The 24,383-nt window shown below is 42.0% G+C and overlaps 3 protein-coding genes across 4 annotated transcripts; 1 reads left to right on the top strand and 2 right to left on the bottom strand.

Annotated features, from left to right (window-relative positions):
* Positions 1–227: 227 nt before the first annotated feature.
* ccdc181 (coiled-coil domain containing 181) lies at positions 228–8,462 on the bottom strand. 2 transcript variants are annotated; one of them, XM_076278977.1, is made up of 6 exons: positions 8,435–8,462; positions 4,975–5,081; positions 3,605–4,630; positions 3,032–3,178; positions 1,515–1,672; positions 228–677 (listed from the first exon to the last, which is right to left on the bottom strand). In XM_076278977.1, the coding sequence occupies exons 2-6, from the start codon at positions 5,062–5,064 to the stop codon at positions 506–508; spliced, it is 1,593 nt and encodes a 530-aa protein (XP_076135092.1). In that variant the 5' UTR covers positions 5,065–5,081; positions 8,435–8,462; the 3' UTR covers positions 228–505. The 2 variants fall into 2 exon arrangements, with proteins under 2 accessions (XP_076135092.1, XP_076135091.1); XM_076278976.1 differs by lacking the exon at positions 8,435–8,462 and adding an exon at positions 5,860–6,206.
* Positions 6,669–10,961, top strand: cpox (coproporphyrinogen oxidase). The gene is made up of 7 exons (XM_076278978.1): positions 6,669–7,352; positions 7,632–7,775; positions 7,867–7,977; positions 8,067–8,208; positions 9,275–9,493; positions 9,916–10,020; positions 10,270–10,961. Exons 1-7 carry the CDS (start codon positions 6,812–6,814, stop codon positions 10,352–10,354), a joined length of 1,347 nt encoding a protein of 448 aa, XP_076135093.1. The 5' UTR covers positions 6,669–6,811; the 3' UTR covers positions 10,355–10,961.
* Positions 10,962–11,380: 419 nt separating this feature from the next.
* Positions 11,381–16,911, bottom strand: prrg1 (proline rich Gla (G-carboxyglutamic acid) 1). The gene is made up of 4 exons (XM_076278975.1): positions 16,841–16,911; positions 16,138–16,170; positions 15,401–15,561; positions 11,381–15,024 (listed from the first exon to the last, which is right to left on the bottom strand). The coding sequence occupies exons 2-4, from the start codon at positions 16,145–16,147 to the stop codon at positions 14,572–14,574; spliced, it is 624 nt and encodes a 207-aa protein (XP_076135090.1). The 5' UTR covers positions 16,148–16,170; positions 16,841–16,911; the 3' UTR covers positions 11,381–14,571.
* Between the last annotated feature and the right edge of the window lie 7,472 nt (positions 16,912–24,383).

The following is a 24,383-nucleotide window of genomic DNA, read 5'->3' as shown; positions in this document are numbered from 1 at the left end:
TGTGAGGAGGAAGACTGATTTAATAATGAAACACCTTAAACTAAACTAGACTACACTGTCCCCCCAAATCTGAATTCATCTTTGTGGAGATTAATCACTTCAGTGTGAAAGGCTTTTTTTGTTGGGTGGCACGAACAGACATGTGATCATTGCCCTTGCATGGGAGAGAGTGCTTTCTATCTCATCATAAAAGCGCCTGATTTGTAATTATAAGCAGACATTTGGTTATCCATAGAGTCTGAGTAGACTGAGGAAACTCAAACCCAGTGTCTCTAGTGCAATAGGTTATGTGCAAAACAAAGATAAATCAAACTACACTACTTTTCCTGGGACCATCATCTCATGCAAATCCCATGGGTCAACAGCTACGTGTGTGCCACCTTCTCTGAGGAAGGGGAGGAGTGGGAATGAAATGTCTGAATGTAATAGCTCCTGAGTGGTGTTGCTCTGTCTGCGATGCCAGAACCGTCTTGTCAACTTGGGATGCTTGGTCCTGAGGTGAAGCTCAGAAGCGGTAGCCGTAGGGGTCGGCGAAGCGGAAGGCCTTGGCCTCGTTCACCGTGCAGAGGATGTCCTGCATGCGGCGGGCGCGCCGCTCTTCCAACATCAGCCTGCGGGAGCGCTCTCGAGCAGCCTGCTGCTCCGCTCTCTTCTCCGCCCGCTTGCGCTTCAGCCACCTGAAAAACACACCACACACAAACACACATGTGACGTCACGAATAGAGTCAAACATTACACACATCTACACAAGACTGTGCAAGTACACAACGGATCACAGCATAGCTTCTCTCTGCCATTGGTGTGAAATACACCTCATTATTACTATTATATAAACCCATGTCTGAATGGTTTTACTCTGACCACTCATAAAGTAATAAAGGGTGGTGCAACACTGCATCGTAGAAAAGAAAAGCACAGATTGTGGGTTTTTCAGCCTCTTGGGAAAACTTATTTCTTCAGGCCAAAGGGGGCAGCTTTCGCAATTTGTCCATACATTTTAAATGGTTGTTAGTATTTTTTAGTACAAGTTTTTTACTGAGAAAATAAATCATTTGACATACAGAACAAAACACCTGAAGGACTCGTGAGAGTTTGAGAGTGAGTAGTGGGGTGATGTCACAGAAGTAGGTCATTAACTCACCGTGCCTTTATTGGCCAATGCTAATAATTAATGGCTAGAAGTACTTGAAACCCCCCCAGTGATTCTTTATCTGGACTCAGCGCTGTGTTTGCGGACCACCCTCACTGCCCTCGGCCGTGGCGCTGCACTCACTGTTTGAAGGCCTTTCTCACACTGCTCGCGGTCATGGTGCTGCACTCACTGTTTGAAGGCCTTCTCACACTGCCCTTGGCCGTGGTGCTGCACTCACTGTTTGAAGGCCTTCTCACACTGCTCGCGGTCATGGTGCTGCACTCACTGTTTGAAGGCCTTCTCACACTGCTCGCGGTCATGGTGCTGCACTCACTGTTTGAAGGCCTTCTCACACTGCTCGCGGTCATGGTGCTGCACTCACTGTTTGAAGGCCTTCTCACACTGCTCACGGTCATGGAGGTAGTAGCGGCTCTCCAGCTCCATCTTCTTCATCTCCTCCAGCTGACGGTCCTGGGCCTGCTGCTCGTGCTTGCGCTGCAGCCACTGCTTGAAGGCCTCCTGCGGGTCGCACTGGTCCCTCTGAGGGCATAACAGACAAAAAGTTAGCTCAGCTACTCACCTTTTTAATCAACTCAATTATAACCTTGGATTACCATAGCTTTACTGGGATTAAAACAATTTCCGCTAACTATGTTTAAAGGCCCCTGTACATAGGCGCCAATGTGAGTGTGGCGCACTCTACTTTCTACATTTGATTACATTAGATTCCATTGTTTCCAATACAACCCCGTTTTATTCTTTTATCCATCATGTATCATGTTTTTATTTTTACAATTTGTCACTAGAGGGGCCATGACACATTAAATGCATAAAAATTAAATGCAAACATTTGTATCTTACCCCTGCATGACCTTAGGTTTAGAGAAGTCGCATCACACGACTGTCTCAGACCATTGTATGATCTAAGGTCTAGAGAGGTTGTCTCGCTCCTATTCCACATATTAAGCTGTTGCGGTTAAATGTCAACCTTATAATCAGAATTGACCGAAGGCATGCAGCCAAATATTGAGATGCTAGGTTTCAGAAGCATGTTTATGTCTCTGTATAAATATGGGCCCCATACCTCTTTGTCAGACTCGCTGAGGAGTACTGACCCTACGAGTAGTAAATAAAGACCACCTTGATCTGGAAACCTTCTGTTGTCTGTCTGACATTTTATTTTTATTATCTATCACCCGCACACCACCACCACCGCCGAATCCTTTCGCCACCGCTGTGTAGATTACAATTCAGTCCTATTTTTGCCAGCGCTGCACAATAAAATCCATAGTTTATCAAATACTTGTCAGCTGAAGGCTTTGGAGCTGGTGTCCATGGGCAATTGACAGAAAGTGTCAGTGCACTTCTATGTGCAGAAGTGTGAGTAAACTAGAAACACACAACAATGCTCTGTAGGATATTTTGGATTAAAAAATAGTTCACAATAAATAAGATACACCATCAAACAATGCTCCCACTTCCCAAAAAACCCATTAGGGTGGAAATGGTCAACTCAACATCCTCACGCCCTCCACAGGATCTAATTTCCCTCTTCATAACTTCTTTAAGACACATTTAATTACTCCTAATTCAACCAGAGCTTCTATTAAATAATTCTCTCTTCAAGCGTCACAACACAAACTTAAGCTAAACCTTTTCAACCTTTAAAAATCTTTTAATTAGTTTAATCAGTCCAATCAGTTTAATCAGTCTCTCCAGAGTTCTCTGAGTTAGAAAACTTCTTTCCAGTTTCCTTGAAACTATATGATAAGCTTCCTTACATCTACTTGCATGTGTTCAAACAATGAGGCACAATCAGTGCTGTGTAGAGAACATTGTCATGAGATTTCACAAGCTCATGAGCAATCATGACTGTCTTGCGCCCTCCAGTGGACATACCGTGAAATTCATTTTCTCCATTTCCTGTGCTCTCTGGAGCCTGCGGTCCTCCTGCAGTTGTTCCCTCTTCCTCATGAGCCACGCCTGGAAGGCCAGCTCGTTCTCCTGCTTCTTCTGCTCCTCTTCCTCACGCTTGCGTTCCTCCTCCTGAGCCAGTGAATGCAGCATGGAAAAGACAGAGAGAGATAGAGAGATAGAGAAAGAGAGAGAGACGCACAGCAGCTGTCCTAACATCTTTAGCATCTGCCACTTTACCTACAAGTAAGGAGATGTCTCTTGTCCTGGGTAAATAGTAATTAACAGGTAATTTACATGTAATAAAATGAAATACGATAAATACACTACTGAATTGACACACTATTGATATATATTACTGTCATAATTATTTGTCAAATTTTTAAACCTATAAAATGATAAAATGATATGGCGTCACACCTCTTTGGCCAGCTTCTTCCTCTTCTGCTCACACTATTGAATTGATACACTATTGATATATTACTGTAATTATTATTTGCAATCTGAAGTCATATTTTACATCTCCCTATAAAATAATAAAATGATATGGCATCACACCTCTTTGGCCAGCTTCTCCCTTTTCTGCTGCAGTCTGAGCAGGTGTTCTTTCTGCTGTGGCGTGAGGGTAAAGGTGGCATAGATGGGGGCGCTGCTGGCCGACTGCACCCGGCGCTTGGTGCCCTCTTTGCTGACCCGTCGCACCATGTGGCTGGCTGAGTTGGGCCGATGCCTAGGCTTGGGCGGCGGTTTAGGGGTGTGTAGGTGCTCGACTCCGAGGGAGAGCGAGAAGCCTGCGTTGGGCCTGGGGGAGGAGGTGGGGCTTTTAGCGTTAGATACGGACACCGAGTTGGTTTTCCGAGGGGAGGTTTGGACGGGGCGGTTATTATTATCGCCGATGTTACTGACACTGGGGAGGTGCAGAGGAGGCAGCAGGCCCAGGCTCTCCACTTCCTTCAGGCTGACCAGGTCAAACTTGCCGTCCTTCTCCACCAACACCCGGCCCTCTCTGCCCGTCTCCTCCTCCTGCCCGCCGCCACTCCTGTGTGGGCCCGAGGCCTCGTCCTGGGGGGAGATCTTGAGCTGGAGCATCCGCCCGGACACCTCCCCCTCCAGGTCCCTATCTGCAGTCGTGGCGGCGGCGACGGCGGCCTCTTCCCGCTCTGCCCCTGGGCCCTGAGACTGAGACGGGCCCTCGGAGCCGTAATCCGTGGCCGGCACCACCAGGTCCACCAGCGTGTCCTTGAACTGGAGGCGTCGCCGGCGGGTCAGGTCTGGCGCCTCCTGGTCCTGCAGCTCCCGGTTGGCCTGCTGGATCTTCTCCAGGATGTACTTCTTCTCCTCGTCGAAGTCAGCTTCCGGGACAAGAGGAGGAGGAGGGGGTGGCCCGCAGGCCTCTTCAGTGTCCTGTTCAGGGAGCCCGTCCAAAGGCTCCAGAGGGGTGGGCCACCTCTCCTCGTCTTCCTGTGGGTCATTCACTGTCTTGTCAACAGTCAACATCCCCCTGTTGTGTTTCTTTTTCAGTGCCTCCTCTTCCTCCTCAAGTTCCTTGTCTATTTCAGCTTCGATGTCCTCATATTCACCCTCCTGTGTTAGCACGGAAGGGGGGAAAAAACAAACAAATGGTGATAAATTGATTTATTGTAACTTTACTGTGAAAGAGCAATGGTGGTTTGGTATTGGCATCAGTATTGGTTTGGCATCAACATGATAGAGCAAGAGAGACAGATTAGAGATGGATGCCTCTTGATATGCACAGACTGGCATAGTGAAAGTGGCACGATCTGTGTCAGTGGGATCAATTTCGCGGACTGACTGACACACACCTTATTGGGTAACTCAACACTGCTCATTAACAGAACCCAGCTGACCCCCCCCCCCCCTCCTCCCCTTCACTCTTTCTCTCTCTCTCCTTCTGAGATATCACAAACCTGGTCCTCACTCTTGCCATCCTCGCTGATCAACCAGTCCAAGTCCTTTTCAAAGTCGTCTTCATATTCATCATGGCCCTTATTGTTCATTTTTTGGCCCTCGCCCTCTGCCATACAAAATAATATGCATGAGTGTAGGCTTCACATTCATATCACAGACAATAAACAGCATTTCACTGAAAGGCACTTATTCATGTAGCAAAGTACTGCTAGACTGGCCTAAACTCCACAGGCTCCAGTACATTGTGGTTTCTGTCATTTTATCTACATGCAGTCGCCACCTTGTGGTCAAAAGAGGCACCCATGCTTGTATTGCATTCCCAAATGAGAAAATCCTTGGTTGACAGTTCATGATTTTTTTGTTTGTTGTTGTTGTTGTTGTTGTTGTTTTTGTTGTTTTTTTTTTTTTTTTTTTTGTTGTTGTTAAAGGATATTTACTATGTTGGTAAATTGTGTATAAAATACAGCAAATGTGAAGATAAAAGTTGATATTTAGTGATTCCCCACCTTTGGGGAAAATGTAGGCTAAATACAAATTTAACAGACTAACAGTGCTCCAAAGAGGCCGGATGTCTATTAGCTTACCACAAATAAACCTCGAAAAGAATTGCTCTCACCAGATGTGGATGCAGAGTATGGATTTGCATATAAATGACAGGCTTGATCTCTACAATGACAAGCTTGATCTCTACTTGACTGGTTTGCGAAACATCTTAGACATAATAGACTTTATGCGACGATTGGTTTTCCTCAGTATTCAGTGACTAGAATAACTTGCACCCTACCACAACATGTTACCTTAGCCTATGTAAACCTTTAAGTAGGCCATTGCTTACTCTGCTAATTGTAACTCTATTCATCTTTCTAGGAAACAATTCGTCTCACCAACAGGTATGCATGTATGTCTTCTTTCCTGATGGATGCCCAGTTTCTTTCTTGCGATGTTAAAAATAACTGTGCCGATGTTTTTCACGATAATATGACCACTGATCGCACCTGTTCATTCTACACCAAGGTAATCCCTTGCGATCACCTCGCCGACAGGCCGCTATAAACGGGTTGTCATAGAGACGTACAACACGCATTTTCGTGGATGTTTGCGCAGGCGCGAGAGTAGCGTCGCCAGAAAACAAGATACAAAAATCTACACTTATCTTATCTTAACTGGGGTCACCTGTCAATTTTTTGATTCAGGAGTGTTGTGCGACATAAATAAGAGCAATAAACATGTGTGCGAATATTCATGTGAGTGAGGGTGGGTGCGTGTATGTTGACTAGGGGTGGAGTTCAGATACACCGTGTGTTTATCTCCTTGCGCGCACACATGTAGATTCTAGACTTTCCAGTTTTATCAAACTAAATCTAACTGCTCATGTGTTCAATTTAACACGATACTAGTGTACACTCTAGACGCATAGTAAGTATTCTGTATACAATATTTAACATTTCACATTTTTATTTACTAATAACAATACCACAGATTGTTAACAATATTTGCCAATACTACAGTTCAAGACTGACAGTAGTGTGAAATCCATAAAAAAAAATACCCCCATCTTTGATTGGTTGAAGTCATGCCACATCGCAGGGAATATTGGTTTGTGTAGTGTTTAAAATCATACTGAAGCTGAGAGGCGGGGCAATGAAAACACAATCTCCCACAATTCTTGGCCACTGCGTGTAAAGGTCTCAGAGGCCATACAGGAAGTACAAGACGCAAGACAAGGCGACGTGCCTTTTCTCACATCGTTCAATAACAGTCCTTTTTGGGCGTTTCTTTTAGAGGTTGTGCTTTACACTTTGAGGTTCAGTTGCAGGCTGACTAACTAGCCTGAACATGTCTGTTACTTTAACCAGACTGCAGACGGCTACGAAGTCAACAGCAAGGGTCTTCACTCCTCTTTGCAAAGGCACCATTCACCATCAAGGAGTTGATCTACATTCGTCTTTGCGTCGACCATATTCCAGTTTTCGCAAGCTTACTTCGCTACCTTTAACGAAATGGTTTCCCAGGAGTGTGTCAACCAGGCTAATGTCGTACGGAATAAATGTCACATCTGGTGGTTATCGAAAAGGAGTCTTCCTTGTGACAGGTGTCGCAACTGTGGCAGGGTTAGCGGTTGGTGTGTGTCACTTTCAGAGGGCAGAGATGGCATCAAGGATTGTACTGCCAGAAAAAGATGAAGGAGATATTTTAGAAAGGTGTAAGTCGTTTATGTGTTCCCCTATCACGGACGTCCACGTTTTACAGGAGAGAAAAGATGAGATGAGCACCAGAATGGAAATGCTCATCTTGGAAACACAGGCAGCGTTCTGCAAAGCCCTGGAGCAAGTGGATGGCGGTTCTTTTAAAGTGGATAGATGGCAGCGTAAAGAAGGCAAGTATGAACGCAATTCCTACTGATGACTGATGATCTATTGAGGCTAAGGCTTTTCAGGGAGGGGTCATGTCGGTTTATTAACAAGCCATTGGAGTAGAGGTTACGGTCCAAAGATCTGTTTAAGTTATTGAAGATATTGTTGATAGAACACATTCACAGTGACATAATAACACGCAGCGGTAAATAAAAGTACTTGTAAAAAACGTGTGCCTGTGTCTTTTGAATGTTGTGTCCTAAGCATGATCTTGAAAAATGCTTCTCTTGTATGTTTGTCAGGTGGCGGTGGCATCAGCTGTGTCCTACAGGACAGCAAGGTGTTTGAGAAGGCCGGTGTGAATGTATCTGTGGTGTACGGAAACCTCCCTGAGGAGGCTGCCAAGCAGATGCGAAGCCGGGGGAAAGTGCTGAAGGCAAAAGATGGTGAGTCTTATCTGGCAAAGGTGAAGAGGGAGGGCGCTTGTCCCCATCAGGGCTGTGGACCAACTGTCACTCTGTTATCATGTTGTCACAGGGAAGCTGCCGTTTTGTGCCATGGGTGTGAGCTCTGTCATTCACCCAAAGAACCCCCACATTCCCACAGTGCACTTCAACTACAGATACTTTGAGATTGAGGAGGCAGACGGTGAGTATTGGGTATTCCATTTGATGCCTTCACTTGAAGATGAGAATGCCTTTATGATTCTCTTCACACTCTTTTGTCTGTGTTAACAGGCACAAAACAATGGTGGTTTGGTGGAGGGACTGATTTGACCCCCATGTACCTTAACCAGGAGGATGCCGTTCACTTCCACAGCACTCTCAAGGAGGCCTGTGACAAGCACCATCCTCAGTATTACTCTGACTTCAAAAAGTGGTACGGAGTTACGAGTTACAATCATCCTGACTCAAAAAATGTATGTCAGTGGAAGAAAACCAGGATGTCAGATCTTAAGCCTGTGGAGTTATGGAAATAATGAGCTATTAATTCTTAGGCCTGTGGAGTTATGAGTAGACCTGGATTGTATGAATTAACTTAACCTGTTAATGCCATTGATAATTTTTTACTGGTACATGAAACTAAGAAAATCATGATGACTTACCCCAGGATTCGAGTCAAGAACTCAAGCTCTAGTGCAGGAAACAAAGAAGGAAAACATCAGAGATTATAGTCTTGGTTTTAGCCATATTGTGTATATTTGTGTGTACACAAATACCAGTGAACAGGCTTGCGCATACATGGGTTCTAAAATAATTAAAGTATTAGATACACAAGAAAAATAATCCTAAATATGTTTAAAAAGAGTAAACATTCATACATCTAAGAAGGAAGAGCATCTTTGCAATCCACAACAAAGGGAGAAAAATGGCATTCATAATGCATTTAAGGCATCTGGCCACTAGCTGGCTTTACAGAAACAGTGAAAATATACACACAGTCATTCATAAACAGTGTGACTCATGCTGTGGAAGGTCAACAGACTGATCTGGTTTCATTTATAAATATTTGCAATAGTACAGTACGCTAACATAAATTATTCATTCATATAAGCTGCAGTGCCAGTGCCATTTTTGGTTATGTTTTGTTTTGTACCTCAAAGATAATATAGGGTCATACCACGTCAATTCAACCAGGGCCCACGCACTTAGGTTTAAAAAAAATAACCAGGTGTACCTGTTACCCAGGAGACACACTGTAAAATTACTTTTATATAATATCAATACTTTCCAAGATACAGCCAGTTTTACGGGGGGAGGGATTGTAGATTTTGTTCGGTCTCTTTTCTTTGTCAAAGTTCACAAGCCCATTAGCGCTAGAACTAAACCATGTAAGAGGTAGGTATGTGGAGTTGCGTGGAATGACCCTATATAGAATATCCTTGATCTTGGCTTGAAGCCATCACCAAGTGCTGGCCGTATTGCTTTTCTCCCTCGTGCTCCAGGTGCGACCGCTACTTTTTCATCAACCATCGGAATGAGCGGCGAGGGATCGGGGGGATCTTCTTTGATGATCTGGATTCTCCGAACCAGGAGGAGGTGTTTGCGTTTGTGAAGAGCTGTGCCCGGTCTGTGGTGCCATGCTACCTGCCCATTGTACGCAAACACGTAAATGACTCCTTTAGTCCAGAGGAGAAGGCCTGGCAACAACTCAGACGGGGCAGGTACGTCAGCAACATAGCCATCAGCATGGACAGGGCTATGGCTCAGGCAAAAATGAAGGCCGTTGTGGTTGACATACTTATGTCAGTGCAGCTTTTTTTGGGGGGCAGCCGTGGCCTACTGGTTAGGGCTTCGGACTTGTAACCGGAGGGTTGCCGGTTCGAACCCCCGATCAGTAGGAACGGCTGAAGTGCCCTTGAGCAAGCACCTAACCCCTTGAGGCAGCTCACTGCGTTGGGATTAGTGTGCTTCACCTCACTGTGTGTTCACTGTGTGCTGAGTGTGTTTCACTAATTCACGGATTGGGATAAATGCAGAGACCAAATTTCCCTCACTGGATCAAAAGAGTATATATACTTACTTATACGTTTTATTCCCTTACAAGTTATAAGTCCCAAATATGCATATCTCGTGTTTGCCGTAGGTATGTGGAGTTCAACCTGGTGTATGACAGAGGGACAAAGTTTGGACTGGCCACTCCTGGCTCCAGAATCGAGAGTATTCTCATGTCTTTACCTCTTACTGCCAGGTACAGTATTAGTTTAGATAACTTGCATTATTCCACCAAGGAAGCAGTTACCTAGTACATGTATATGCTGCCAACTGCTAATGTGCTATTCAAAGATATTCTGTTATTTCTTAATTTTTTGCACCCCCCCCCCCCCAAAAAAAGGGGGGAAAACCCTTGTTTTTTAACAGCGTGTGTATCGTGAAATCGTGATACTTTCATCCACCAGTACTACTCTACTCTGTCATAATTGCGTGCTCTTCCTGTCAGGTGGGAGTACATGCATGAGCCTGTCAAAGGCACCAAGGAGGCCGAACTGATGGAGGTCCTTCGCCAGCCCAAGGACTGGATCTGAAACCTGTAACCCCAAGGGCTTCTTTATATCGGAGGGAGGGAGGGAGAGGGAGAGGGAGATTTTCACTTCTCCTCAGTGACCCTTGCATGACTCACCACACTCAAGTCACGTCCGCAAAGAGGAAGAGTGCTTAGCTGGAACAGGCTGCACTGATTTTCACTCTCTTTGCCTCAGCTGTTGACTCACTGCAAACTTGTTGCTGCCTGAGGATGAACTTGGAGCTTTGCCCTTAATTGCTGTGAGGGTGGCTTCCTTTCCAAAGCTTCCCAAGTCTTGTGCCTCTAGCATACACCCTGTTTTGCTAACTTCTTTCTGTGCCCTTGTGTGATTGGTGTGTGATTGTGTGTTTACATACATATTCGCTGCTTCAAATATACGTAGCTATGCTGTGGCTTCCTGCTACCGATTGTGCTGTTTAATTTTATGGGGTAATGATTTATATATGAAGGACTTTGTGTTTCATTATTGTTGATTCAAAGAGTTATTTGGGAATCTTGAAGAGTTATTTGGGAATTCCCAATTTGGGATTGGGAAGACACAAAGGACTGGATCCTATTGTCTCTGGGTTTGTGCAAATTGTAACTGTTGTTTGCTCAGCAGAAATGCTGGAGAATGAAAAATACTTTTCATAAAATAAGCTTGGATATTTTATTTCATTGTGGTGTTGGTTTCTTCCAAACAAAAGTTTCCTTGGAAGGAGGTAGGTGAAAACAAATACACTCACACATTCTTGAGTCAACACCTCGTTATACTGTGTGTTAGCCTTGTGAGATTAGGTTCTCAGTCACTACATACCAGGGAGAGTTTAACACAATCAAAAGTTGTTAGAAGTCCTGACAAGCCACAAATTTAGATAGGACACAGCCTCAATAGATTCAAAGGATTCATGGTAAATTAAGTAATTTACTTACTAATTTACTAAATGTGGTCAGCTGCTATGATGCAATTCTTGTTTTGAGTAAAAAAAATAAAAAAATCATCGTGGGCAAGATATAAAAGAAACAAGAACACAAAAGACACAGTGCGTCACTTTGAAAAACTTTTATTACAAACACAACTCAAGCTTGTTTCATCTCCAAAAAGAATGTCAAACACTTTTATACACAAATTTATATTATTGCTCAAATAAGGCATAGCAAAACAATTCGTATATAGGGTTGTCACTATACACCCAAAATGGCTAGTCCACCTGATGAGCAGGTTAGTCACACCATAACAGCTCACAGCTCAAGCTAAAATTGTAAAATGGCAGCGCTCATAGGAGCCACCTCTGTAACAGATGTGAGCCATATCTGGGCCAGACTTGGCCACTATCCAAACATCCACTCATTCACTACATAGTGAATATATAGTGGTGTAGTGCACTATGTAGTGAATGAGTGAACATTCTGAACGCAGGCAGAGAGAGTACTTCTCCGTGACTCTGCAGTCCATAGCTACAGCCTTATGTTCAGAGATGCGGTTACTCAAGTTCAGAGAGTATGGCTATGTTTCAGTTCAATGTGCACAAGTAGGGAGATCATGTTTCACTACACCGCTGTCCATCTTTTAGAACATATACTTGTGTTGTGCATACCTAACAAATCACAGTGTGATTCCAAGTATGTCAGTAAAGCCTTGCATGGAATCCTTGCATTCCAATATGTATGTATGTGCATAGTTTTAAATGACTGCTCCTATTAGCAGTTTTAGACTGTTGATAGTTGAAAATGAGAGATTATTACTTTCTTTGACTTCAGCCTACATGACTTCCCACTATCACAAGAAAATCTATTTTAACTTTAGAACAGTTTTTCAGCTGAGCAGGTGTTGATTTGGCATACTTAGAGTTGTTCTCTGAGTTAGTGTTTGTTATTGTGTTATTGCATATATCTGATTCTGGACAACAAGGTAGGTGATGTCGTTCATGAGGTTTTCAGCTGAACTCAAGGAGACTTGGACACTCAGCCAGAGTGGACAGTATGTCCAATATGAGGAGCCCTGCAAGCTCTTTTAAAAGTGCTTTTTCACACGCTAACTACCCACAACATAAGTTTAAATCAGGTACAATACTAATACATGTTCAAACACATACACACTCATTTGTTCCTTAATAACAGTTCATCTAAACAACCTTCAAAATTGGAAGGTCTTTTTCCTGAACCCTCCTGTCACTGCAACTATGACTACTCCAATAGCCTGACAACTATCGTGTCATCTCACAGTAATAGGTCTTGGCTGCTCAGTCCTCCTAGATGAGACCTCGTGATGAACAATGACCAAGTTGAGAGTTCAAATATTGCCACCCAAGCGTTTAACAAAAGACAAAGTTCATCTTGGCAAACAACAACTATAGGAGGACTGGCACACCAAACATTTTGACACGTCATGGACAGATTTTTAGTACAATCGATTGTAACAGGAAAAGATTTCTACGAGTCAAGGTTATATCCCAATAGACACCAATGGATAGTAATTCGATAGAGGGAACAACAAGGTTACAAGAAAGGCAACTCTGAAAATGTCTGAAATATACGGGTTACATAACAATGAGGAAGCAATACTGTTCAAATACAAGGTACCGTCTCCAGTGTAATGCAGGCATATTACCCAGCCCCTCTGGCATGGGAACAAGATGGTCCCTGTATGGAAATCTTGGTAACAACTCATATAATACTTCTCAGTAAATATTTAGATATTAACTCTGAGCATCTACTGTACACGCTGATCCTTTACTATCCACATCAAAACCTATTCTGAATGTAAAGGACCGTGCAGCCATAATCAGAACTGCACCACTGCATCGTAAGAGCTCTCACTTAGGGCTTCTACACACAGTTGCGTTCCGTCAACGCATGCCAGTGGGTGTTCCCAACGGTAGCTATGCAAATGACTTAAGGTATAACCGTAATTTGATTATCTGGTGCCGTCTGTTGTTCGCTTGTTCGTAATTTGATTGGCTGGTGCCGTCCGTCGGTGCAGCAACAGCTGAACTTCCCAACGCGAGTGACAGGAGCAACGCAACGCAACCGACCCACAATTCAGTTCAGCAACGGATGATGTAAGCCCATGTAAAGTGAACGGGATGCGTCTCCAGCACTGCAACGCACGCAACTGTGTGTAGGAGCCGTTAGAGCTCTCGCTTGCTTCAAAGAGCTCTTGAAGACAATCAGTGCAAAGCAGGATAAATTCCAGTCTCTTTCTAGATTTATTCCAATCTATTTCTAGATTTAGTTGCACAATTCCCTCCACCTACTCACACGAACTATTTGTTTAGTTTCTCTTAGTTTTAGAAAAAATGGATGGTAAATGTACAATCAAACATTTGTTTTTGTTTGACCACCAAGCTGTCTGAAGTCAAGGTGATCAATTCCTATTATGCTTTTCAAAGCACACATGCATGCACACAAGCAAGTAGGTAAGTAAACACACACACACACACACACACACACACACACGGGTAAAAAGTGACTTCTAAATCAGTGTCTTCACTGATATTGTTGGTTAGGTTCATCGGCACTAGCAAGGCACACTCCAGGCGTGCAGTGCCATCTGGTTTTTTTAGTGCTTCAGAATTAGTGTAGTTACTCACCCAACCACCCACAGACTGCTGATTTCAAATCTCAGGAATGGTCATATCAGTCAGACATAAGAACAAAGTCCATTACTGCACTTCCCTGACTGAATCTCCTCTGTTACGCTGGACTGCAACGATCACACATAATGATGGTGTCAATTTGTAGCACGCTTGGAGAAAACCCTTGGTTGAAATTATGGGTGGCATTATGGCAGCAAAATCGGTTCCCGACAAATCTATCAATGCACCAGCCAGACTTTGCATTTATAGCCTACCCCTCAATCTCACAGCAGCACCACGGCACCATCTTGTTTGTTGGACACTTGTAGTTTGAGCTCCGCCTTCTTGGGATGCATCGTTAATTTCCATTTAAATTTTACACTCCGCAAACCATGTAATGATTCCCGCCACAACATTTGAGCCAACAGCTCCCCACTGGCTGTCTCCAGGCGTGGAAGTGTTTGACAAGAGTGGTTAAGTGTATGAAGGACATGGATGAATGGAGTTCTAATGAAGTTCTAATGAATGGAGTTCTAATGAAGTTCTAATGAATGGAGTTCTAATGAAGAGAGGGGTGGGGGAGGGGGGGGGTGGTGGTGGCTGGTGGTTGGTGAAGGAAGCTCTGGTTATGACAGACGCTGTGATGGTGATGCTGCTGCTCCTACTTCCCCTGTCCAATGATCACGCTGGACGAGCTGTTGTTCACGATGTCATCATACTGCGGCGGCGGCTCCGTCTCGATGTGCACATCGGCTTGGCCCACCGCCTCGTCGTAGGAGGGCGGCGGATCCCCGACGGTTGTGCGTCCGGACCCGGCCTGGTAGCTGCGTGCGCTCATCTCGGAGCGCGGGCTCATGTCCGAGTGGAACTCCGGCCCCCACTGGTCCATGGACACCACGGAGAGCGTGGGTTCGCGGTGCGAGCGTCCGGCGGACGGACTCCGCTGCGAGCGCTTGCGCGAGTGGCAGCGCCACACGGTGATGGTCACGGCCATGATGAGCAGCAGCACCAGCAGCAGCGGCAGGATGAGGTACAGCGACTGGGCGCTGCCCACCATCGACTCCAGCCCCTTGTTGGGGTTGTTCTCGCGCACGTACTCCTCCCAGAACCGCCTCTGTTGACCCGGCAAAACAACAGGGCAACACCCATGAGCACTCAACACATGTCACAGATGCGCAATACCATGTTTATACAAAAAAAAGATCAAATGTACTGATACAAATGGGCTTGATATCGCTGACCCAAGTGATATCGCAAACAATGCCCGCTGCCGTCAGCCCCAGACACTGTGGTTTTAGCCATTTCCGGCAACTAGCTCTTGTTTTCTCTATGGAGAATTCACAGGGAGTGAGTTGCACTTCCTCTTGATAACAAGCCATTTCTGGTGCCAGGAAATTCCTCAAGCCAGACAGCACATTCCCTCCCGCTGTTTTTGCACAGCTCTGAATGGACATGTCCACTACGCTTCTGTGCCGCTAAGTCTTACTCACTGTTTTCTCGTCGTTCTCGAAGGCCTCGCGTGCCTCCTCATAGCTGCACACCTCCTCTCGGCACTCCCTCTGAATGTTCCCCTGCTTCACCTCCTCCAGGAGGTAGTTGGCCCGCCGCAACCTCCTCAGCACGGAGTGAGCCGTGCTCTGTTGCAGGAACACTAAGGGTGCAAAAAAAAAAAAAAAACAGAGGGGGACTGTGACAAAGAGCAGCCCACCAAACCAGCATTCCTGCTAAAAACAACAAAAGCCCCATTCAAACCGGGGGGGACTTCACTGTCTCAGCACCACCATCCAAGGCAAAGAGACAGACCGCTCCTGTGTTTGACTACACTGAGGGAAGACGGGAGGTTCAAGGACAAGCTCAGTATTGTGATTCTAATCACTCCAGGAATTTCAGATTAGACACAGATTGAACTGAGGGATGGACATACATACACACACATTAAAAAATATGTTACAAATATATACAGGACAGGATTTCATGAAAGTTTCCTGCTATACCTGACGCCTGTAGACAGAGTCAATTGGATGCGATAAGCACAGACTCAGTGACATATATATATATATATATATATATATATATATATATATATATATATATATATATATATATATATTATATATATATATATATATATATATATATAAGATTATAGCCTAAAATAAGTGGTTAATAAATGGTAACGTTTTCTTGTGTTGGGCTACGAAATAAAACAGCTTAAAAAGATACGTACCTGTTCCCATGATTCCTGCTGGAAATGGACAGACTAAAAAAAGAAAACAAGGGACAGCTCAGAGTTACGCTATTTCAGGTCATGGCACCAGTGGGCTACATGGTTTGACTGCCACACGACCGAAATAACGCGGGCTAGGCTTCATATAACACACAATAGACTATTAGTCGAATGGTTTGTCCGAATTCATCGATGGAGAATTTCTGAACCCAGTGTTCTAAATTTCACATTTACGCAAACGTTTACGATAAACGTTTTCCTGTGGGTTGGGTTGGGCTGGGTTGTTTGGTTCACTGTGGCTAGGCTAGTGCCAAGACTGAAACGACTGAAAACAGACAGTCCAGGCACAGTCCATTTGCTACGGTCTTCCACTAAGGCAAACAATACCGAACCTACCTGTTGCCGTTGACCAAAATAAAACAACAAAACAAAACATTGTACTATGAAACACCTAGCTATCAAGCTAGCATCCTAGCAATTCCACTACGGTTTACTGATGGATGTCACAATGATTCGGGCTGTTAATAACAGTTAGCTGGTATAGAGCTATTGCTATGAAGGCACCGCCGCACTATGGCATTTTTAACTGATGGTATTTTACATTCATGTTGCTTTCAGTAACGCAGAGGGAGGATTAAGTCATTTGAAATAATTCATCAAAATCAAAGAAAGATGCTAAATATATTATGACAACTTTGCTTACCTGCGTCGTCTACGAGTGTGTCCAGTTTTGTTCACCCAGTCAGAAGATGGATGTGCGCACGCGCAATGAAGGATTACCCCAGCCCCTGGCCACCGTTCCAACGAGGATGATCAAAAGTCAAGAGTACTGTTGTTGTTGTTACATTGTTAACTACATGTTTCCTTAATTCGACACAATTTATCCTAGAATCTTTGGCATTTATTAGCTGTGCTGTGTGGTTTGAACGTATCCCTTTTTATGATTAGTCTGAGATTCTTATTTCGGCCTATTTCGGGTGGTCTATTTGACATCGTCTGCAGACGATGTCAAATATCTCATTAGAGGGGATGCATCCCCTCTATTGAAATCCGGAGACTTCTTATTATTTTTTTTATTTTTACCTTTTTGTGCGCGGTATTCAGCCCAAACCGCTTAACGTACACATTTGGTTCAAACACCGTTCCATAGATCTTCCAAGGCTACCATCCTATCCGTTGTTCATTTTTGAGAAGTTCATACTTTTTGAGATATTTGTAATTAAAAGTGTATTTTTCCCCCATAGACTTGAATGGGGGCTGTGATGTCATAATAGAGCCAGCTGCGCTCGTTAAAGGTCCAGTATGTAGGAAATAATGGAAAATAAACTGTAACCATTCCAAAAATGATCACCATATGTTGTCAGAGAGTGAGGAAACACGATGAATTGAAGTAATGGCTTATTTGACAACATTACTCTAACCCGTGAAACCCCGTAAAACCCATGAAAAAAAATCAGTTACGGGGCGGAATCTCTTGGAATTTTCGTTTATGTTTTGAACGATTCATTCTAGAATAGCGTATTAATAATGGGCTGGCGCGTCCTCCTATTTGGGTTGCCAAATTAGCAAAGGCCAACTGTCAACAGCTGTCAGTTGTAGTCATGAACGCCTACAAGAGGCAGGCAAATTTCCAAAATTAAAACAAGAAACAAATTAAGTGGACATCGGAGGAGCTTCCTGAGATGGTGACGTCTTCGTCAAACTAAGAATATCAAGTCTGACGCAGAGCTGGCCATATTTCTCCACAACAGGTAGCCTATGCTAAACTTCATCTGCATCGCTAACTTCAGCTAAATATGTTACGTTGGTTAGAGAGGTATTTTTTGTTTTCACTGTTTCCGTAATGTGTAGCTGGGTCATGGCTGGAGAAACTTTAAAGCAGCTGCAGGTCAACTTACGTTAGCTAAGTCTTCATTACATCTGGCAACCCAGAAGAGGCTCGCGTCTGGTAGTCTTGAGAACATTCACCAGTGTTTTGATTTTGGCCTACAGAACGTTCGTAAACAATCCTACAAATTGCACCTTTAAGTAGTTCTCAGAGCAGTTCCCAGGCTAATCAGAACACTGGCACAGGTACCACCTGTGAGAAATCCAACTGTCTCAGCTTCTAAGCATACAATCTAGCCCTACCTGAACTACACATCCTGTTAAAGTGTTTCCTGTGTGTCAAAATAAAAGTCCCAGCCATATGTCATGCATTCAGCATTATGGCTTAACATGCTTCAAATTTGGTATGAGTGTTTTTATGGACTCAAAGGTGAAGTGAGTTGATGTTGGAGGTTGAAGGTCAAATGTCAAGGTCAAAAACGCCTTGAGTGTGAATGGTTACTCCAAAAGCACCTTTGCAGGTATCACAATTACCCTACCAACCAGCTAGCAGCAAGCTCAACAGCCCCACCAACACCCTAACCAGCAGATTGCATCCCCTCGTGTAATTCCTCGGAATTGCATTTCTAGTTAGTCAATGATTTTTTGTTTACTTATTTCATGGTAATTAGCCTACTGGGAATTCTCCATTGCAGGAGCGGTTGTTTTTTTTTGTACATATGGGTTAAATACATTTAAAATTGTTAAAATTTGAAAATAATTTGACAAATTATTTTCAAACATCATTTTCATTAAACCCTAATCTTAACGTTTTGGATTTATTACATTTTGAGAGAGTATTAACTGAATTTGGGTAAAAATGTCAATACGTAACCACAAAAACATGAACCAAAAAATTACACTTGCTGAAAAAAAATGTGAATTCTCTCCAAAATCCCTTCTGAAATAATGTGGCATGATCTTGCACAAGAACTTTTCTATATTTAATGGAAGTAATGAAACCCCATTGTTCTGAATGTTTTAATTAATCATGTCTGTCACATCAACCACTTGAAATGTCAAGTGGTGTAACCACCATTTAAGGAGCCATTTTGTAAGTATTATGTAACAGGATCATGTGACAGAAAATTATGTCAGAGAAGGACCCTTGAAGACCCACACTGCTATGAGTCAAGGTTAACTTTCTTTAAAAAGTAACAAAATAGTGTTTTAGGCCATGGTCAGGCAAGCTTAGGTTACATGTCAAATGGTATGACCTCCTGAAAATATTGATAAATCATAATAATCATAAAATATTGAATTTAATCTAAAAACTGTGTTTGAATATTCACATAAGGTCAAGTGTGTACATAGTACATAATAATGCGTGCAAATTTTGCTTTTAAGTAGAAATGTCAAATGGTGTAACCGGTTACACCATTTGACTCCTTTCTGTTTGAAATCAGTTTGATCAGATTCAGGGCCAAGAGTATGTCATTTTAGGTGCCAATTATATATTTTTTTATAATTTAAAAAGTGATTAACTGTTTAGCATGAACAGTAGCATTAAAAGGGTTTAATCAGATTGTAATTTAAGCATTTTTGAAATGTCAAAGTTTTTATTTTCAATTTGAACTTCCATAATTATTTTGTAATATTTTATTATGATGTATGTTTAAATTATAAATAAATAATATAAATACATTTATTATAAATAAAGTGTACTTCTTGTCCCCCAATATATGCCACTTTCAAGCAAGGAAAATGTGTCTCACCACAGAGCCTGAATGCAGATCCTGCTGTTGGTTGGTTGTTAAGAAATACCCACTCTTTCACTCTCTCTTATTCTTTCCCACACAGTTTGGGCCCTATTTTAGCGATCTAAAACGCATGGTCACTAGCGAATAGCGTAAATACATTTAGGGGTTTGTCCAGGCCACATTCAGGGTGGTTTTGTTATCAAATGTCAGGCACCTGGCACAAAAAGGCAGCTATGTTTCTTAATCAATCATGAGTGTGTTTTGGGTGTAACATCTTTTAAACCAATGAGAATGACATCTGTCATTCCCTTTAACAGCAAGCAGTGCAACTTCAAACGCCGCATCGGTATTTTGATAGCAAGCGAAGCATTTGAAGGAATCTGCTTGCATGCAAGACCGTATGAAACCGGTATTACACTAAACCATGCTTTACTAAAACCTACCAGAGTATAGGCTTCACACATCTGCACTCGTCTGTTATTTGAACGCATAGGCAAAGTGAAACTAACTTCATTGTGGTGTCATAGTCAACAACAAAACAGTTCACAGTTAATTACTTTCACTATTGACCGACAATGGGTTACCCTCGAAAACTTAGCTTGACAAAATCAACACTTGCCCCAATAATGTTCAAATGACTGAATAAAAAAAACCTAAGGACATTTATCCTGCAGAGGAGTTGCTGCTTACATCTCGTGACAGTGCGTCTTCAGCTGTGCTTCATATGCGCCTTTATAGAGAAGTTTTTCCCTGGTCAGTGGCGTAATGTTTTTTAGATGGTGTAAGACAACAATTTTTAGATCATGTGTCAGACCACATCTTATGTCGGTAATTGCCACACAGGGGCACATTGTTTAATAAAAGTGAAGTGTAAGATAGGAAAAAGCTTTGCGTCGGGATAATAATACGGTTTGCGCTGGGTTTTGTATCGTGAAATAGGGCCCTTTATCTCTCTTATCTGTATGAGAACTGAACTGAAATCAAATAGAACACAGGTTAATCCTGTTTCTTTATTGATGTTATGAAATGATTTTTGAATATGATTAATGATATGAATATATATTAAAATATCCAATTCAGTTTACCTTGATGCCTATTTTCTGTGTCAATTTCTTGTCCTATTGCTATAGACATTTTATGGTCAGTTGGTGTAACCAGTATTTTGTCTAAAATACTAATATTGTACAAAACAAATAATATTGATAATGATTTAATACTCTACTACACTGTAATAATAGCTGTTTAAACCATTTTTACTCAAATGGTCAAAGAATAGACATAAAACAAGATGTTTTCAGCATATGGACTTGCTCAGTACAATGAAAACCCCATATAATTTAAATTAGAAATAAATATAATAAAAACATATTCTTATAGGATATTACTAAATAAACTACTAATTTCATGAGAGCAATTGCATGACCTCTAGGAGGTGTGAAATATTAGATATTTGTCATTTTTTGTGGTTACACCATTTGACAATTTAACAGGCTGTCAGTTCTATCTTTTGTAAAAAAAATAGTATAAACGTCATATTGAATAATATGAATACAACAGAAATACAAAGTATACACTTTAACAAACCACAGGCATGTTTTGTTTTAAAGTTTTAAACTTTTTTTTGAATTTGTCATCTTACCAACCCTTACCTGTCACTGACCCTTTTGCCAATTGCTCTAGTTTGTATGGCTTCATTTGACACACTGCAGCACATAGGCCAACGAATTAAACCTACTGTATATCAGATATTAAAGATAGGCTACCTCTAGCTATATCTCTGATTATAACAAATTGGTAATTCCGCATGATTTAATTTGCCACAATTGCAGTTAGACATTGTCTCCATCTTGTGTTCACACTACACACCAGTATGAGAGGCTTATCCAATGTTTAAGTCTTCAGAGCTGTGATAAGGCAGAAAGAGCTGTTGAACTAGTGGGTAGTGATATTATTCACTCAGATGGATGAGATGCACTTAACCTCCGGTAAGATTAAGATAATTTCTGGAGATGAATGGATATCTAACGGTGTACGGTAGACCTCTGTGTGTCATCTGCATTTCAAATTCTGCGCTGTGTCTGTGTGGGAGGCAAGTTTTCTTCCCGGGATGTGCACTGATTAGAATCGGTAATTATTGGTGATGCAGCTAAAGAACTTTGCCACAAGGCACATTTGACCTAGTGCTGCTGAAACACACACTTTGTTCACATCAAAGCACCAACTAGTCATTCACTTTCTCTTTCTCTCTCTTTCTCTCTCCCTTCCTGTCTCTCTCTCCATCTGTCTGTTTCTCTCTTCATCTCTGTCTCTCATTCTTCCTTAGATACACACTCACACATACACACACATATACACTCACACATACACACACACATACACACACACATACACACACACATACACACACATATACACAAAATACAAACACAATCCATAATTACTAAAAACACAGCTGCTAACACATACACTCAAAGACAAACATGCACATCCCCTTTGGACACACACATTCAAACACACACACACACACCCTCTCTAACAAATAAATAAGCAGAATATACTCCCACATGAACGCTTTCTTCTTCTTTAATTGCTGACCCAATTATTCTGAGAAAATCAGCACAGTTGTTAGCTTTGCTCTTTTGTTGAAATGTGTGCAAAAAAAGCAAACAGAAAAAAAAAACAATGCCCTCTGGCACTGGGATCAGTGGAGAGTCGACTGCTCCAGACAGTCTGTTAGATTTCAGATGCATTCTTAATCTTGCCCAAGGCTAGGCTGCTTAGTCTGTTTTTGCCATCATTGCATTTCTGCCCAGGCTCAAGAGGTCAGATAACATCTCGAATTTGTATAGTTACAAAGTAATAATAAATCCCAAATATCTGTGTTTTTTAATTCATTTAATTGATTCAATTAATTTATTTGTTATCCTAACGACATTGCAATATGAGTAGATGCAGTCCTTTTTGTATTTGGAAATGGGCATAGAATGCACACTCTAATATAATTTTGATATAACTTTGATCTGATTATTTGTTTCCCAAGCCTGTGCTCCACAATTTAGATATTTTAAATCAAAGCCTATTAAAAAAAAAAAAACACTGCAAGAGTGCAAGAGGGCCCATTGAGAGAGAAGAGAGAGAACACAACAATGAAATATAATTAAAAAGCGCCAACCCAATAAAAAATAATTGAAGAATAACATAATGAGCAACTCAGCCAGCTCATATTTCAAATCATAAGTGAAGAAGTCTATTAATGTTTTGGATTGATGGGGGACCCAGTGGCTCAAGGGACACTCAGGGAACCCAGTGCAGCTGCTTAATGGTCTTTTCATAACACACTGTTACACTAAGCATGCTACTCAAGTATAGCTTTCAACTGAACTCCAAGTTTGAAGTGATTTATTTTCAAATGCAATAACTCTGTGAGGCTGAACTACAATGATCAGGCACACACACACACACACACACACACACACACAGACACACACACACACACACACACACACACACACACACACACACACACACACACACACACACACACACACACACACACACACCACAGAGTATCATGTCATCTGACATTAAAGAATTTAGTCAGTTTTGCATTCATTCTCATTTAGAGCATCCTATAAAAATACTCACATTTTTGTGTGAATTATTTTCCTGTTTTTCTGCACTGAAAATATGTAACATGTATTTTCCCACACAATACTGCAAGGGTATATCATCAGCTAGTCAGCAATTATATCAACTTGTGTCACTAGCAGAGGTGGACGAAGTACACACACAGAGTAATTAATTTACTTAAGTTAAAGTATAGATACACCGTGTGAAATATTACTCCAATACAAGTGAAAGTTGCTATGTCAGATTTTTACTTAAGTTCAAGTAAAGAAGTATTTGCTTATAAAAATACTTAAGTATTCAAAAGTACAAGTATTTTTCCTTTTTAATGTATTGTAATGTTTATTTGGTCATTAATAGGGTATACATCCTTTGGTTGATCATAGGACTTGAACAGACCTTTAGTTCCTTATATCCAACAAAAACATTTGACCTATTTTCATAACTTTGCAACTGTTCAAATGGATGCAATAATATAATTGAAATCATTATTCACTCTCTGTTTTATTCTCTATTCATTCTCACCGCCTAATACAAAACCATATAACTCAATTATGAGTAGCTTATTTATCGTTTAATGATGTATGCTTAAGATCTAGCTATGTGGTGAATGTCAGGTGATTGTCTAATTTCATTCCATCTCAATGATCATGGAAGATAGCATGGTTACTGTAACACCAGACCATCTGATGATGACTGACTCTCAAATCTCAATTGCTAACAGGTTCGTTTGGGTTCTCCCAGGCTATGGGGGATGTTCTGATGAAGAATCTGCTGTCACCATCATTACCACAGCCAAGTTTAATTTGAACTATTGAAAAAAAAATTACTTCAAGATGGTCTATCCATCGGATTATTGCATTTGAAGTACTTCATACTCATATTTCAAATGTAGTGGAGTAAAAGTCACAAGTTTTAAAAAAATGGCAATGTCTGGCAAATGGCAAAAGCCTTGGTTATCTTTAAGAAGAAAAGATGGGCAGGACATGACTAGAGAAAGAGAGAGAGAGAGAGAGAGAGAGAGAGAGAGAGAGAGCAGACGGAGGCGAGGTG

Source organism: Alosa pseudoharengus, unplaced genomic scaffold, assembly GCF_046254945.1.
Source record: "Alosa pseudoharengus isolate Yale_2024_CS ecotype anadromous, Long Island Sound unplaced genomic scaffold, YU_APseudo_1.1 YU_APseudo_1.1_scf_11, whole genome shotgun sequence".
Taxonomy (NCBI): Eukaryota; Metazoa; Chordata; class Actinopteri; order Clupeiformes; family Clupeidae; genus Alosa; species Alosa pseudoharengus.
Note: the sequence above shows the minus strand (reverse complement) of the source record. Positions and strands in the feature narration are given on the sequence as shown.

What these genes read in the sequence shown, in the direction of transcription:
- ccdc181 (XM_076278977.1), bottom strand. Translation starts at nt 5,064, where the DNA reads ATGAACAATAAGGGCCATGATGAATATGAAGACGACTTTGAAAAGGAC. An exon ending in ATGGCAAGAGTGAGGACCAG is followed by an intron (nt 4,631 to 4,974) that starts GTTTGTGATATC and finishes GTGCTAACACAG; the next exon opens with GAGGGTGAATATGAGGACAT. An exon ending in TGGAGAAAATGAATTTCACG is followed by an intron (nt 1,673 to 3,031) that starts GTATGTCCACTG and finishes TTATGCCCTCAG; the next exon opens with AGGGACCAGTGCGACCCGCA.
- cpox (XM_076278978.1), top strand. Translation starts at nt 6,812, where the DNA reads ATGTCTGTTACTTTAACCAGACTGCAGACGGCTACGAAGTCAACAGCA. An exon ending in TAGATGGCAGCGTAAAGAAG is followed by an intron (nt 7,353 to 7,631) that starts GCAAGTATGAAC and finishes TATGTTTGTCAG; the next exon opens with GTGGCGGTGGCATCAGCTGT. An exon ending in AGTGCTGAAGGCAAAAGATG is followed by an intron (nt 7,776 to 7,866) that starts GTGAGTCTTATC and finishes ATGTTGTCACAG; the next exon opens with GGAAGCTGCCGTTTTGTGCC.
- prrg1 (XM_076278975.1), bottom strand. An exon ending in TCGAGAACGACGAGAAAACA is followed by an intron (nt 15,025 to 15,400) that starts GTGAGTAAGACT and finishes CCGGGTCAACAG; the next exon opens with AGGCGGTTCTGGGAGGAGTA.